The sequence below is a fragment of the Gopherus flavomarginatus genome, chromosome 6 (assembly GCF_025201925.1).
Source record: "Gopherus flavomarginatus isolate rGopFla2 chromosome 6, rGopFla2.mat.asm, whole genome shotgun sequence".
NCBI lineage: Eukaryota > Metazoa > Chordata > Testudines > Testudinidae > Gopherus > Gopherus flavomarginatus.
The window spans coordinates 47,312,791-47,328,033 of NC_066622.1; the positions used below are offsets into that span (position 1 = coordinate 47,312,791).

The 15,243-nt window shown below is 51.7% G+C and overlaps 1 protein-coding gene across 4 annotated transcripts in view; it reads left to right on the forward strand.

Moving 5' to 3' along the window:
• ACY1 (aminoacylase 1) overlaps positions 1-15,243 on the forward strand; it is a 30,844-nt gene that overhangs the window by 4,187 nt on the left and 11,414 nt on the right. For 2 of the 4 annotated variants that reach the window (XM_050958727.1, XM_050958726.1), the window contains 3 exons: positions 8,342-8,499; positions 12,262-12,326; positions 14,525-14,629. In XM_050958727.1, the coding sequence (XP_050814684.1) occupies positions 8,361-8,499; positions 12,262-12,326; positions 14,525-14,629 (309 nt within the window). In that variant the 5' untranslated portion in view covers positions 8,342-8,360. Of the gene's footprint in view, positions 1-46; positions 4,079-5,631; positions 5,645-8,341; positions 8,500-12,261; positions 12,327-14,524; positions 14,630-15,243 lie in introns of those variants that run through there. The other 2 variants (XM_050958725.1, XM_050958728.1) reach the window with 2 other exon arrangements.

The following is a 15,243-nucleotide window of genomic DNA, read 5'->3' on the forward strand; positions in this document are numbered from 1 at the left end:
TAATAGTTAGAGGCTCAGATAGCTCCTCTATTAGCTCCTTGAGTATTCTAGGATGCATTTCATCAGGCCCTGGTGACTTGCAGGCATCTAACTTTTCTAAGTGATTTTTAACTTTTTCTGTTTTTATTTTATCTTCTAAACCTACCCCCTTCCCATAAGCATTCAGTGAAGACCGAAACAAAGAAGTCATTAAGCATCTCTGCCATTTCCAAGTTTCTTGTTACTGTTTCTCCCTACTCATTGAGCAGTGAGTATATTGACATGTCCCAGAGAGCGGCTGGGAGGTTTGTCCCTTTGAATTCCTCAGCTGGAAGGGGCCATGGAAGGGTCAGGGGAACAGAATCCTCTGTCTGGGGTGCTACAGGTTCATTCTGTGCAATTCAGAACCAGCAAGGATCCCCCTTCCCTACCCCCACCCCGTTCCAGTTCTCTGCCCTGGGTTTGCAGGAAGTGACCCTGGAAGAGGAAAGGAATCGGAAGAGAGGGACCAGAGCTGGAATGGCAGGACCCAGCTCTTACCTACTTCTGTGTGTGAGGGGCAGGGGGAGTTTCTGGTCCCATCTCTGCTCAACTAGTCCTTTGAAGATTATTTTGAGCAATAAGTCCATAAGTAACTAGGGCAGCCACGTGGGCCCTGGGCTGTGCAAAGTTCAGGGTTTGCTCGCCCCTTTCCCCTGCAGCTGGTTAAAGTTTTTGTTGATCATCATCCTTGGGTGGGAGTGATCCAGCTGGGTCATTCACGGGGGGGTGTTGTGCCTTACAGAGCCTGGGCCGTGGCTGCATTTTGTGGGATGCAGGGTGGGGTGAGCATATGACCAGCCTTCCCTCGGGAAGGGACTGTGGCTCTTGCTGGTACTAAGGCCGGGTAATGCCCGGCCACAAGGAGAAGGAAACTAGAACCTATTGGGGTCCCTCGTTTCCCCCAGCCCATGGGAAGTTAGTGAGATTACGTCTCCTCACTCTGTCCCAGAGCAGTCCCAAGACTCTCACTCAGTACAAGCTACTGGGGACCTGCCTCCTGTGTGTTCCCTGTGTCCCACCACTAATAACTAGACCATTCAACATGACTGACCTAGTGCCTGCCCCCTATAACAATAGAGAGACTCCAGGGAAACCTTCCTCAACTTGGCTCAGACACCAGAGCCCTGGGGCACTGGCACTATGTGCTGCAGCACAGCACTTACTGCAGCCAGGAAGCCCTGCTCAAGTTATTTTACCAGCCCTCCAAGCCAGATGGGTTTTACCCCAGCGCAACAGGAAATATGCTGTCCTGAGCTCAGCAAATGCCTGGTGGGTATCTGTGTTAGCAGCCTCTTCTGGGATGATTACTGATGATTTGTACAGATTGGGGTAGGTACTGTCCAGTCCTGTAATAACAAACCAGTCCCTGTTCTGACAAGTTCCCACATTTGGTTAATGACAAGACACCATCAGGGGACAAAAGGACTGAGGGGGAAGAAGGATGAGAAGAGCCTATTCTTGGAGTAAAATTGCCATTAGTCTATACATCTGGCATCCAGGAGTGCTACACAATAGAGAAACCATAGGACCTCATTAAATCTCACTGACTTGCAAACCAGAAAGAATGGGGAATCGGACCTGGAGTTGATCTCAGCCACAACCTGTCCATCAGTGAGCTACCACCTCTGTAGGAGCACTCCCTTCTCTGAACATGCCTGGATTAAATGCTGTCTAGTGATGAGCTGGTTGAACCATCAGCTAGGACAGGACTTAGCCCTGCTAAAAATTTACTGCACTATGTGAACCCTACCTCGAAAAGTCAAGATTTCAGAGAAAGCTGCCACATAACCAAAGCAAACTAACAGTTTATGTTGGAGACCCTAAAAGTGAACATGCTCCAAATCATACGTACCTAGGGTCTCATAATACATGGGAGGGAGCATTAGGCTGGCTGGAAAAGCATTATGAGATCAGCTGTGCCTTTAAAAAACCACTGCATATCTACCACCCTATGCTCAAATTAGCCATCAGTCTTCTTCAACCCATTCTACAATACAGGAGCGAAGTCTGGGGGCTAGGGTGACCAGACAGCAAGTGTGAAAAATTGGGATGGGGTTGGGGGTAATAGGAGCCTATATAAGAACAAGACCCAAAAAGCGGGACTGTCCCTATAAAATTGGGACATCTGGTCACTCTACTGGGGCACAGCGTTACTAGCTAGTTACAAGAATTAGGATAAAACCCCAAGAGAGACTTGACTTCTGCAATTCAACCAACAGCTATTCCAGGCACGGGGACTGCAGCAATAATGTCTGCAGAATAGAAATGGGTCAATTACCTCCCCCTAAATTGTGGTGTTTCAACCAAACCAGCCCCTTTCAGCTCGAAGACCTAAAGGATGAAGACATAAGTCCAGATGACAACAATATACTCCCATGTGTCATCCCTTCTGGGTCTCAGCAATGCTACTGTCCCAATCTGTGCAGCAAACAACCTAACCATAACACAAAGGCCTGGCTATTTTCAGATTGAGACTGGAGGTTTTTCCAAAAAAATAGGATCCAGTTCAATCCAGAATTATTTGGGGGAAGTTCTGTGGCCTGTGTTAGACAGGTGGTCAGATCAGATGACTGGCCTTGGACTCTATGAAAAACCTTATCACATGACTCCAGGAGCTGAGGCCTTAAGAAAGACACCAAATACCACAAGACTTGCACTAAAATCACAAGCATTGGCAGCACTGTTCCCATCTAGCCAAGCACAGCTGTCAAGTTTTGTGCAATTCCACATCCTACTCCTGCCACTGCTTTGGTGCAGATTGTCTTGACCGTTAGCAGACATACATGGTTAGATGCACATTCACTCATTACATAATTTGCATAAAATGTCACACCAAGTACTGTGGGGTTTGCCTCTACCTATGCTAGGAAAGTGTTAACAATGGATTTCCCACCCTGCTGCCTGGTGCATTCTCAACTGGGGATGAAAACTATTCAGCGGCTAAGGTAGGTGGAGCTAAACTGTTTCATCACCCATTCATGAGAGTACAGCTCTACCACCGGTACCATGTTGTCAGCCATGGGTCATTTCCTAGTGTAGACAGGGATGTAGGCGTGGAAAGTGGAGCCACATGGGACAGTTTCGCCTTGATTTGCAAATGCACAATTTGCTTTTCTAAGTAATTCAGCTGTTCTTAGTGTGTCCAACCTCCTTTGCTGTGTGAAGTTCATGAGCAGGGAAAGTAGCAAGATTTGTTTTAAAAAAAAAAAAAAAATTGATGAATGAGATTTTAAATGTCTTATGGAATCAAGTCTTGGAGTGTTTCTCGGGTGAGAAGCTTACGCATTAAATAGATGATGCAGCTCCTTGTTGCAATGAGGATTGTGTTGAGTGTGAGGTTTGGTTTCGGTTCCTTAAAAGGACCTAGGCCCCAATCCTGCAAACTCTTAAGTGTGCGAATAACTTTACTCCCATCAGTAGTCCCATGGGAGCGTTTGCAGGACCTGGCCCAATATTCCATCTGGATTAGGCCCGACATTGCATAATAATTATTTTTAAAAGGTCTGACAAAGCCTCACGTTAACAGACATGCATTCATGAATTTTTTTTCAATCAAAATTTGATTTAGGTGAAAAAAATCATTGACACCTCTTGTGCTTTTATTTAAAGTCCCAGGTCCTGGATTATCGGAGCATCTCAGCTTTCATTTAATAAAAAAAGGAGTGGGGGTTCTAGCCTTCCTGGTTATGGGCAAAAGCTTGCAAATGTGACCTGAGCACACCCTGAAAGCTCAAAATGCCAGCAGACAAAAAAAAACCAAACCACCCAAATGTGTTGTTTTAAAAATAAATCTTATTTTTTTCAACCAATAACATGGGTGTTCTGCTGGACTCATGCTTTTTGAATGTTTTGGGTTGGCAATATTGTGTAATCCTTCCCCCAGAGATTGCAACAATGTAGGAGGCCAGAAGAATCTGAAAGTGAAACTAGAGGGAAACTAACAGATAGTTAAACTGACAGAGTTCTGTGGGGAACAGCTAAAGGTTCTTACATGGTGAAAGAAAAATTGGATTTGAAAAATCCTTTCATTTGGCAGTAAGCAAAGATGTTCACAGAGGTAAGACATCTTGTAAGAGTATTTTTAGGCTAGCTGTGCCACGCTGAAAATGAGACACTAACTTTGTAAGATTTTAGGCCCCAGGCCTACAACTGGATGTGCATAGAGGGAATCTTGCAGCTGCCTGGAGCCCTGTTGAAATCAATGGAGGCCTATAAGAAGTGCAGGGGTCTCTGGGGAGAGATCTTGTTGCAACACTGGGGCCTGGTTTGGCTTGTATAATCCGTTTAAGGCTTCATGTGCTGATTGTTGTTATTATGTGTGTATGTGCAGGGCCCAGTGCACCTCAGTCAAGTGGAAGAGCAGTTGAAATGTCATTTATTTCCCCTTGTTTTTCATTATAGAAAAAAATATTTAATAAACTGGGCTTTGGTTTCCAGAAACTAAAGCCTGCCTTAAAGCTGAGCAAGGCTGAAGTGGGATTTGTCAGCTTGGATTTATTTTTGCCCAGATGTTTGAGCAGAAAAGTTTCTAGGTGATTGCAAAAAAAAAGCTCTAGGGGGAAAATGGTAAATGGGGGTAGGGAGACAGAGGTGGCTGGGTTTGGGCTTGCAAAACCAGCGGCAGGCTGGAACCAGGGCTATTTTTATTGGCCCCACAGAAGCTCAGTGTGGGTTCAGGGAAAAGGCTCCCATTTATGGGCCCATGTGACAAACGTGGTTTTTTGGCAGCAAAGAATCCTGTGGCACCTTATAGACTAACAGACGTTTTGGAGCATGAGCTTTCGTGGGTGAATACCCACTTCAGATGCATGTGGTGGAAATATCCAGGGGCAGGTATATATATGCAAGCAAGCTAGAGATAACGAGGTCAGTTCAATCAGGGAGGATGAGCCCCTGTTCTAGCAGTTGTGGTGTGAGAACCAAGAGAGGAGAAACTGGTTCTGTAGTTGGTGCTGCCTATGGCGTAGAACAGAGCGCGTGGAGAAGAGATGGGGTCAGGTTGTAAATGGTGGAGCAAGGACCATCTTCTTGTTCTGTTTGTACAGCGCTGGCACAAGGGGCTCCTGGCCTGTGCGTGGTGCAGCGCTACCTGCAGCACTAGAAATAACGCAGGCTAATACCTCGGCCGCAATCCTATCAATGGTGCGAGTCTCCTCGCAGACTGGTTCCAGTGGCTGTACCCTGGCTGGGTACTGGGTGAGAGCAAAGTGAGAATGGCTCTGCCTTGCAGCACTGATGGAACTGGGTCCTTGAGCAGTGCAGTCGCCTTGGACTTTGGAGTGGAAGGAAAAGGCTGCAGCCTAAGTCCTGAACAGCCTGGGGGGCAGGGTTTGGGGTGCAAGGGCCCGATCCTGCAGGTGCCCCACGGCTAGGTGCGCAGGGGTCCGGCCCCAAGCTCTGCCGGGACCTGGGGGAGGAAGTGGGTGGGCCTGCCCCCCTCCCTGCTGCCCCCGGCGAGAGGCAGCTGCCTGCAGGCTGTTCTAGCTCGGGGCTGGGGCTGGGGCTGGGGCTGCGGCGGGATTGGCCGGGCGCACTCAGGCTGCGCCCAGCCCCAATACCACGGAGCGCAGAGCCGGGGCGGAGCAGGCGGCGGCGGCGGCCGGAGCTGGGGGGCAGCGCAGAGGTAGGGCCCGGGCGGCGGCCGGCCGGGGCGGGGAGCGCACGGGGCAGCCCCCCCCCGCTCCCCGCATGTTTACTTGGGGCTGGGCAGCCGAGCTGGAGCCGGGGGCGCCCAGGGGCCGCGTAGGGGGCCTGGCACTGCTTTGCCCCCCCCCCCCCCCCGAGCGCCCCGGACTCCTCAAGCTGGGCTGCCCCCAAACTCCTGCCCGACGGGCCCCGATCTCCTGAGACCTGCACTTACCCCTGCTCCCAGCGTGCTCCTGCCTCCCAATCCTGCCCACGCCGCGTAACCCGACCCCTAATGGCCCCCCCAGCCCTAGAGACCTGCACTACCCCCCACTTCCCCAGTCCATGCATGCGCCTACCTCCCATCTCTCACCCCATACACGTTCCTACTCCCATGCACTCCCGAGAACTGCAATTACCCCAACTCCCCACCCCAATCTTCAGCCCCCCCCTTCATCCTCCCCATGCCGGGCTACCCCCAACGCCTGCCCCATTGCCCCACACTGACCCCTAACCCCCCAATCGAGACACCCTCCTACCCCCATGTATCCCACCCACCCACCCCTGTTTCTCCTAGCCAGTCTATACTGCCCTCATTCCCACACTTACCCTTACCCCCACGGGCCCCTAACATCCATACCTCTTCACCCCCCCCCACTTCCCCCAACCCCTGCCTCATACACATGCCTGCTTCCACCCCCTCCCTCATTCTCACTCACCCGGACACCCCACTACTAGCCTCCACAGCACTGCCATACCCCAGACCTCCTTGTTTAGCTCCCTTTCACCTCTGCTAACTGCGGCAGCCTACTTCTGCCCTTATTCTCATCTGCGGTAGGGGATACTGAGGCACAGAGAGACTAAGTGGATTGCCATAATGTCACAGTGGGACAGCTGTGAGTAGAACCCAGGAGTCCTGACTCCCAGTCCTTGTAGTACAGGGGTGGGCAAACTATGGCCTGGGGGCTGCATCCAGCCCTCCAGATGTTTTAATCCGGCTCTCGAGCTTCCACCGGGGAGCGGGGTGTGGGGCTTGTCTTTCTCCGGCACTCCAGCTGGGGAGTGAGGTTAGGGGCTTGCCCTACTCTGCACAGCTCCTGGAAGCAGCGGCATGTTCCCCCTCTGGCTCCTATGTGTAAGGGCAGCCAGGGGTCTTTGCACGCTGCCCCACTCCAAGTGCCCCCCCCACAGCTCGCATTGGCTGGGAACTGCTGTGGCCAGTGGGAGTTGCAGGGACAGCGTCTGCGGATGGGGCAGCACGCAGAGCTACCTAGCTGTGCCTCCACGTAGTAGCTGGATGGGAGACATGCTGCTGGTTCTGGGAGCTGCTTGAGGTAAGTGCCTGCCTGGAGCCTGCACCCTTGACCCCCTCCCGCACCCCAACCCCCTGCCCCATCCCTGATCCCCCCTCCTGCCCTCAAACCCCTTTGTCCCAGCCCCAGAGCACTCTCCTGTACCCCAACCTCTCATCCTCAGCCCCACCCCAAGGCCTGCACCCTGAGCTGGAGCGCTCACCCCCTTCTGCACCCCAACCCCCAATTTTGTGAGCATTCATGGCCTGCCATACAATTTCTATTCCCAGATGTGGCCCTCGGGCCAAAAAAATTTGCCTACCCCTGTTGTTGTAGGTCCAGAACATGTTCCCTTGCAATCTGCCATTCCATTTTTCTCATCCCCATCTCCTAGGGTTGCCACCTGACTACAGGGCAAAGTTTTATGCTGTGGCGTTGAGAGCTGCCCTGTCTTCCTGTTGTGTTGGCACACGGGGAGGTGTCATAATGCATGGTCAGAATAAAGATCCACTGGCCCCAGGAGGCTTGCAGGACATGGGACAGAGCTGTGAGAATGGGGATGGGCAGCCACTCTCCCCCATGCTGGCATGTGGGGGAACTGGAGGGGATCGCATGGTGTCCAAGGCTTTTAACTTAGCTGCCTTCCTCTGCAGCATGGGCCTTAGGTCACTGGCACGTATAAGCTACTGTGAATGGTGGATTCTCTGTCACTTGAAGTCTTTAAATCATGATTTGAGGATGTCAATAACTCAGCCAGAGGTTAAGGGTCTGTTACAGGAGTGAGTGGGTGAGGTTCTGTGGCCTGCAGTGTGCAGGAAGTCACTAGAGGATCATGGTGGTCCCTTCTAGCCTTAAAGTCTGAGTCGTTGGGCTGTGGAGTGACGGACCACTCCGTTCTGGATGGACACCCTTGCCAGTCCCACAAGCAGCTCTAGCATCCTCTGGTCCCTAGCGCTAACTGCCTCCCACCACAGATACCATGGCAGCTTCTCCTGGGCACTGTGGCACAATGCTGCCTTCCAAAGCTCCCAGGGCACTTGCTGTCATGAGGAACGATCCCGGATGGGGATTCTAGTTGCTTCCCCCTTTTGGTGGCACCGTGTCTAGCAAGTTAAGCCACTAACATCAGGCAGAGCTTTGGGAGGGACATACCTGGGTGTGGATATGGAGCTGTGGCTTTGGAAAGAATCCTGATTGGGGAAGCTTTGAAAGCCCAAGCCAACATTCCCCTTACATATACAGGTCTAGATTCAGCCCTGCTGCATACAGCTGCTTCATTGGAGATGGTGGAGTCATGCCAGGGGGAGATTTGGCTGGTACATTTGATGACAAAGTCTATTCACAGCTGTGCAGGATGGCGATTTTATCCCTTTCCCTGGTGCATCCTCTCTTCTTCCTCACAGGGCCCCGATACTCCAATAGATGGACATCATGTTGCCTGAGGGAGACCCTGAAAGGATAGGGGAGAAGGTCAGAGGCCAGGATCCCGGGGAGCATCCTTCAGTCACCCTCTTCCGAGAGTACCTGAGGCTGAAGACAGTCCAGCCCGAGCCCAACTATGGTAAGGAGGCTGGTTCCCTTTTTTTTTTTACCAGGGCAAGCTGCTGAGGCAGCATGAGCACTGAGGGAGGGTTACGCCGCCAGCTGGCAAGGGAGATGGCCAGGCAACTGGCTCGCTGCTGCAACAGCCAGTGGCAACGTTCTTGCCTCACATGCTGGGCACAAAGCTCTCAGCACCCTTCTGGAGCGTCACTGGGCTCTTGTTTCCAGACGCTCTCCTGGAGAAGATGGGACAAGGATACCTTCCTGTATCGTCTGCTGAGGAATCCGCGATCATCTGGTAGAACCACTTAGTTCTTAAACCCATCCCCTTCCTGCAAAGACACCTGCTCGTGGGTGGAAGCGAGTTGGTGGGTGTGAATCCAGAGGAGTCCATGTCACCCAAAGCACCCCCACAATATGCTCTGCTTGGCCTCCTCACAACTGGCCAAAGGTGGAGTTGGGCCACGGGGGCTGAAGTGTCCTGTTCCACCAGCTCAGGACTGAGGTCCATGCTCAGTGCAGTGTGAGGGAAGCTGGATAACATTGCTGCTGCCTGTGCTGGGTCTGCCTGGTGCAGAGCCTGAGCCCTCCATTGCTGATGGCACGTGAATGCTGAAAATTATTGAGTGTTGAGGGAGGGGGCGAAAACCTGCTTCACCAAAAAACCAAAAATACCAGCCAGATGTTCAACCTTAAAAAGAAGACAGCAGTTGAAATGGAGTGGATGGAGCATTGGAGAAGGGGCGGGAGTGGGTGGGGCAATTCACAATGAAATGGTATGCTAATCTCTCCGACACTGGCAGAAAGTTCCCTGAATCTTGGCAAATGAGCGGCTCCCCTGAGGCGGAAAGAGTCCTAGTGAGACTCGTTAGTGATCGTGCAGCCCAGCCAAGAGGCTTCTCAGCTCATGGTGCTTCTAGAATGGGAAATTCCCTGGTAATGTGAGATGGGGACTGAAATTCCAGGCTGTGGAACAGCCTTCCTTGAACAGCACCTTCTGCTGCCCCTGGGATTTGGGAACCTCCTTGCAGGAGCTGCTGCACCATGTGTCTCATCCAGGTTGGGATGATGCTTAGACTGATGCTCTACTGCAGGGGTAGACAACTTATGGCACACGAGCTGATTTTCAGTGGCACTCACTCTGCCTGGGTCCTGGCCACCGGTCTGAGGGGCTGTGCATTTTAATTTAATTTTAAATGAAGCTTCTTAAACATTTAAAAAACCTTATTTACTTTACATACAATAGTTCAGTTATATATCATAGACTTATAGAAAGAGATCTTCTAAAAATGTTGAAATGTATTACTGGCACGCGGAACCTCAAAATAGAGTGAATAAATGAAGACTCAGCACAGCACTTCTGAAAGATAGCCGACCCCTCTCTACTGCATCACACCTTGTCATTCATGCCTGGGCAAAGTGGATGAAAAATGTGGCCAGATCAGACCCCTCCACCCTCACTCACTCGCACTGGTCTGTCTGCCTAAGAGGCACTTGGCTGCTCTTTGGACTCAGCTACTGTGCAAAGTCCGCATTTTGAAGCTGTCTTCCACAAGGGGCCACATCTCCCCGTTGTTCTGAACGTTAATCAATCACAGAGCAGAGGGATTTGAATCTTGGGTCCAGCAACAGCATCTGCCCAGTCTGTGAGCCAACAGAGTTAAGACAGATGATCTTTTTATAGTGTGGTTTCCCCCTGTTGGAGTTGGTTAGCCAAACCCAGTCGAAGCTATTGTAGCTGGTGCTGTATTAATACTCGTATTGGATGGACTGGGAGCTTTAGTTTCATACTGAGTGAAATATAGTTCTCATTAAACCAGCATGTAACATGGCTGTGGGTTAGTAACTGAGTGTGTGTGTGTGTGTGTGTGTGATTGTGCATGCGTATGTTAGAGGAGATGTCTTCCAAGGGTGTGATCCAAAGCTCATTGAAGGATTATGTACCCCTTCTCATAACACAAGAGTTAAGGGATCACAAATGAAATTAAGAGGCAGCGGGTTTGAAACAAACAAAAGGAAATATCTCATCACACAACTCACAGTTAAGCTGTGGAACTCTTTGCCAGAGGATGTTGGTAAGGCCAAGACTATAACAGGGTTCAAAAAAGAACTAGATAAATTCACATGGAGGCTAGGTCCATCAATGGCTATTAGCCAGGATGGGCAGGGATGGCGTCTAAAGCCTCTGCCAGAAACTGGGAATGGGCGACAGAGGATGGATCACTTGATGATTACCTGTTCTGTTCATTCCCTCTAGGGCACCTGGCACTGACCACTGTCAGAAGACAGGATACTGGGCTAGATGGACCTTTGGTCTGAGCCGGTATAGCCGTTCTTATGTTCTTAAATAGATGGAAAGACTCTCGTTGACTTCAGTGGCTATTGGATCACTCTTAGTCAGAAAGCCAAACTGGGAGCTGATGTAGGGTTCACAGTTCAATTTCTTTACCGAGAGGACATAAAATGGCTCATCCCGGTACTGCTGGATGGAGAGAGAAAACTGGCAGCTCCTTCCACCTCCAAATCAGCCTCTTTCTGGCTATTTTCAATTCACTTGTAATTAACTGCCCCGCATCTCCAATACACACACACTCAGTTGGGAATATTAAATAGCTCCTAATTAGGGGACAAATCCTGCAGTCATTACTCATGCAAAAGGCCCATTGACTCTGACTCAGTGGGTATTTTCCCTGAGTAAGGACAGAAGGGCTTAATACCCAGATCCTCAAAGGTACTGAACCATAGGCCAAGTCAACACTAAAAAGTTGGGTCAACCCAGCTCTGTTGCTCATGGGTGTGAAAAATCCACACCCCTGAGCAACAGTAAAGCCAACCTAAACCACAGTGTAGACAGTGCTGGGTTGATGGGAGAATTCTGATGTTGACTTAGCTGCCGTGTGTCGGGGAGGCAGAGGAACTACAGTGATGGGAGAGCCCCTCCCCTTGCTGTACTGCGGATCTAATGAAGACACAGGCCTGACCTGCGCTAGAAAATCAGGTCGGCTTAACTACGCCACGCAGGGGTGTGAAAAACCCACAGTGCTAGGTCCACAGAAGAATACTTCTGTTGACTTCCCTGTCGCCTCCTGGGGAGATGGATTTTTACGTTTGCTGAGGGGGCATATGGGGCGAGGGGAGAAGCAGCAGGGATTAGGGGCCTGACAAAATCCTGAGAACCTTGGGGGATAAGTCTATTAACTATGTTCAACGTTTCTCTAAAGTGGCAGATTATGATTGTGCTGTAGCAGCACCTGAGGCCCCAGCCAGAGATCAGGAACTTGTTGTCCTAGAGTGTGTACAGAGCAGAAAGCTGAGCCTTGCCATATTCCGTGGCAGATCTCTGAGCCGTGGCAGAAGCTGAGTATGAGTAGATTGTTGATGGTAGGCCTGCTAATACATCCATTCTTGGGGCTTAGTGCTGCAATCATGTTCTGTTACTGACAGCGCTGTGCTGGGAGTTGTGTGCTCGGCTGTATAGACCTGGCACTTGCCTATCGACCGCACAGACTGCGTGGCACGTTATTCACCAGGATGGAGCCTGAGCATGATGACCTTTGTGCCGTCTGCGCTTCTGACATTCTTGCAGCATTGCTGCTCCAAAGGGTTCCCCCTTGTGGCAAGAGGCCTCTGGAGATGAGATGGAAGGGGCTAGAATGTGGAGACAGCCCCTTCCTAGTGCAGGATGGGGATTCCTGGATGGGAGAGATGCAACAGGTGCAAGGAAACAGCAAGGGGATTCCAGCTGAATGTCTGTAACTTTCCTGCTTTCTCCTTCTCTCAGATGTGGCCGTGCGGTTCCTGGAGCGGATTGCAGCTGAGCTTGGCCTGGGGTGTCAGAAAGTGGAGGTAGGAAAAGTGAACCCACCCACTCCTCTGCCCCCACAGTGAAATTCATTCCCAATCTGTCCAAGCCTGAAACCACCAGGGAGTGTCTGGGGTGCCCCCCGCTAGGTATCCTCTGTACAGCACAGCTCCAGTCACAGTGCTCTGGCAGCACTGCCAGGTAGCACACCAAGTCCCACCTCAGAGACGCTGCCCTTTACCATGTGTCTGGGCTCTTTTGCCTCACCGAGCGCTTTTATATCCACCTTTCTATGCCACTGGTCACCACCAGGAGCTAAACCTCAGCCTTGTTGGGTAGAGCGAAGCATAGGTCCGTCCTAGATACACAGGGGCAGAGTCTGACCTCAGTTACCCCAGTGCAAGTCTGGAGATGGTGGAGTTGCTCCATATTCCACTGGTGAGACCAGCAGTTGGCCCTTTATCTGCTCCTTGGTGCACTCCATATGCTTCGTCCCAACCTGCACTGGCCAGTATAGATATAAAACAGTATCAATATTAATAATTAGGCCTTTGAGTCCTCTCGCCAGCACGCCCTCTGGCTCCTACTCCAGAGATTCACTGTGCTGCATTGGCATGCATGGCACTCTAGCTGGCTCTAGGGGGAGTTCTGGGCAAGGAGAGGCCACCCTACCTTTCTCATGATCATTGCATTGGGAGACCAGGACGGGCCAGGGTGCTGTTTGTTTGCTTCCACCCGTTCATAGCAGGAGCGACCCTGCAAAATGTGACGATGCGAGTGGTTGTTTGCCATTGGTGTACAAATCCCGTGCGGTCAGTAATCCCCTGCAGACTTGGCCAGCCTGTTAATCTGCTATTACAGGTTCTCAGACTATTTTTGAGTTGATCCATCCCGGCTGTATGTGCTGTAATTAGAATGGGACTTAGCAAGGTCACATTCCTCCGAGGAGGCTTGAGGTGACACAACTTTCCCTGCGACTTGTCCCAGCTCGTGGGCGCATGAATCCTGACTGGCAGAAACTTGGGTTAGGAAAAATGGGGGGAAGTTCCCTGAAGACAGGATCTCAGTTGTGTGCATGTTGGCTGGATCTCCTGAGTCATTGGGAGATGCAGAGCGTGCCTGGATTTCAATAGTTTTAGTGATTACTGAGCCCGTATTCTTTCAAGGCCTCCTGCCACTGGCATTTGCTGTTGGATTTTTTTTACTGAGATTCCGTAACCGTCATCAGTTGTGTCCAATGTCCTCTGGGGAGGCCCTTGGGGTGGGGAAGATCAGTGTTAAAGGTTCCTTGCCTGGGGGATTGGATGGTTCCGGGGGTACGGAGCGTTCCCTGCTCGTTCACCGGCTCCTGTGGTAACACACTGCCCTCTCTAGCGCTTCTCAGTCCAGGCACAGCCATCCAGGGTGTTACTGTCTGGTGACTCTTCAGTGAAATGAAATGGGGAGTCTTGATGCAGTTCCTAGTGGACTGAGAACCCAGGAGCTCCTTGCTTTTGGGTCACCCTTTGGGGTTCAGCTTATCTGCAGCTTTTGGCGTCCTTGCTCAGAGTGAGGGTTTGCCTCCCTGACCTCCGCAGCTACGAGTCCCACGTACTGACCCTGCCTTGTGGGAAGAAGTGTGTCCTTTTATCAGCCATTAATCGAGTGACTCCCCTCTGTTCTCAAAATCCCCTTCCAGGTCTTCAAGTTCCCAGCTGCACCATTTGGATATTGCTTGGGAGCGCTCCATAGCTGAGGCGTCCTTATGGGAGGAGGTTGCATTCTGCCTGGGATCTCTCAAGCTCGGAGGGCCCCATCTCTGTCCAAGTGCCTCGCAGTTACCGATGGATTTATTCCTTGCAGCACCCCTCTGAGGCAGGGAGTTGTAATCCTAATAGCACAGATGGGGAGCTGAGGCACTGGGGAGATGCAGTGACTTGACCAAGGTCGCTCAGGGAGTCTGTGGCAGAGCTGGGAATTGAGTCCAGGTCTCCTGATTCCCAGTCCAGTGCCCTATCTGTGAGACCCTCCTTCCTGCCCTCCTAGAAGGGAGAGGAGGCTCTGGTCCTTTGAAATCTGCTCCCTCCCAGGTGAAACAACCCCTCCGTTTGCAACAACATGTTGTGTGCGAACCCCGCTGCCCATCCTCATCCTCTCCACCCAGGGGCTGCTCCGTCAGCTCCTTCTGTCTGACCAGCTTCCCTGACCCACAGCAGGGTGGAGCATGCCCTTCCGCTGTGACAGACTCCCTTTTGCTTCGCAGGTGTTCCCAGGCCGGGTTGTCACCATCATGACCTGGCAGGGCACAGACCCGCAGCTCCGCTCCATCCTGCTGAACTCGCACACGGATGTGGTGCCGGTGTTTGAGGTGAGAGGCTGTGCGGGGGGGCTCACAGCTGGGATTTGGCTGCTGCCCATGGGTGGGCAGGGGGCAGTTATTTGCCCAGAGGAGAAGTGGAAGTGTTTCTCAGCAGCTCAGGAGGATGCCCAGGGGCACTGCTGGGCTGGAGGGAAACCTGGACCATCTCTGCTGAGGACCTGCGGCTGTCAATGCCATCTGCACCCTTTGTTAATGCAAACACAGTGCCACCTACAGGAGAATGCGGGGAACTGCGAGCCTTTGTCAGGGGTGCTGTTGCAGGCGGTGGGGTCTGTCCAGGGAAAACACCTTCGGCTTCCATTTGGGGCTGCCCCTTCCCTCACCGACACTGTGTGCTAATTTTCAAGCTGAGAGGCTGGTTTGGACCAAGGCCCCATTTAGCCCTTGGCTTCTCTGCTGCGATGGAAAAATACACCCACTGGGATAGTGCTGCCTTCAGAGCCTGTCACCTTATTCTTTTAAGATTGTCTCCATTCTGCACGGGACTCCCTCGTTTGCTTCTTGCACTGTGGCTATAAAGTTCTGATGCAGGCCCCTTGATCAGATCCCTGGCTTGTCTGGCTGTATTCTCCAGGAGGGGTCTCTGGCGCTCACCATCCACC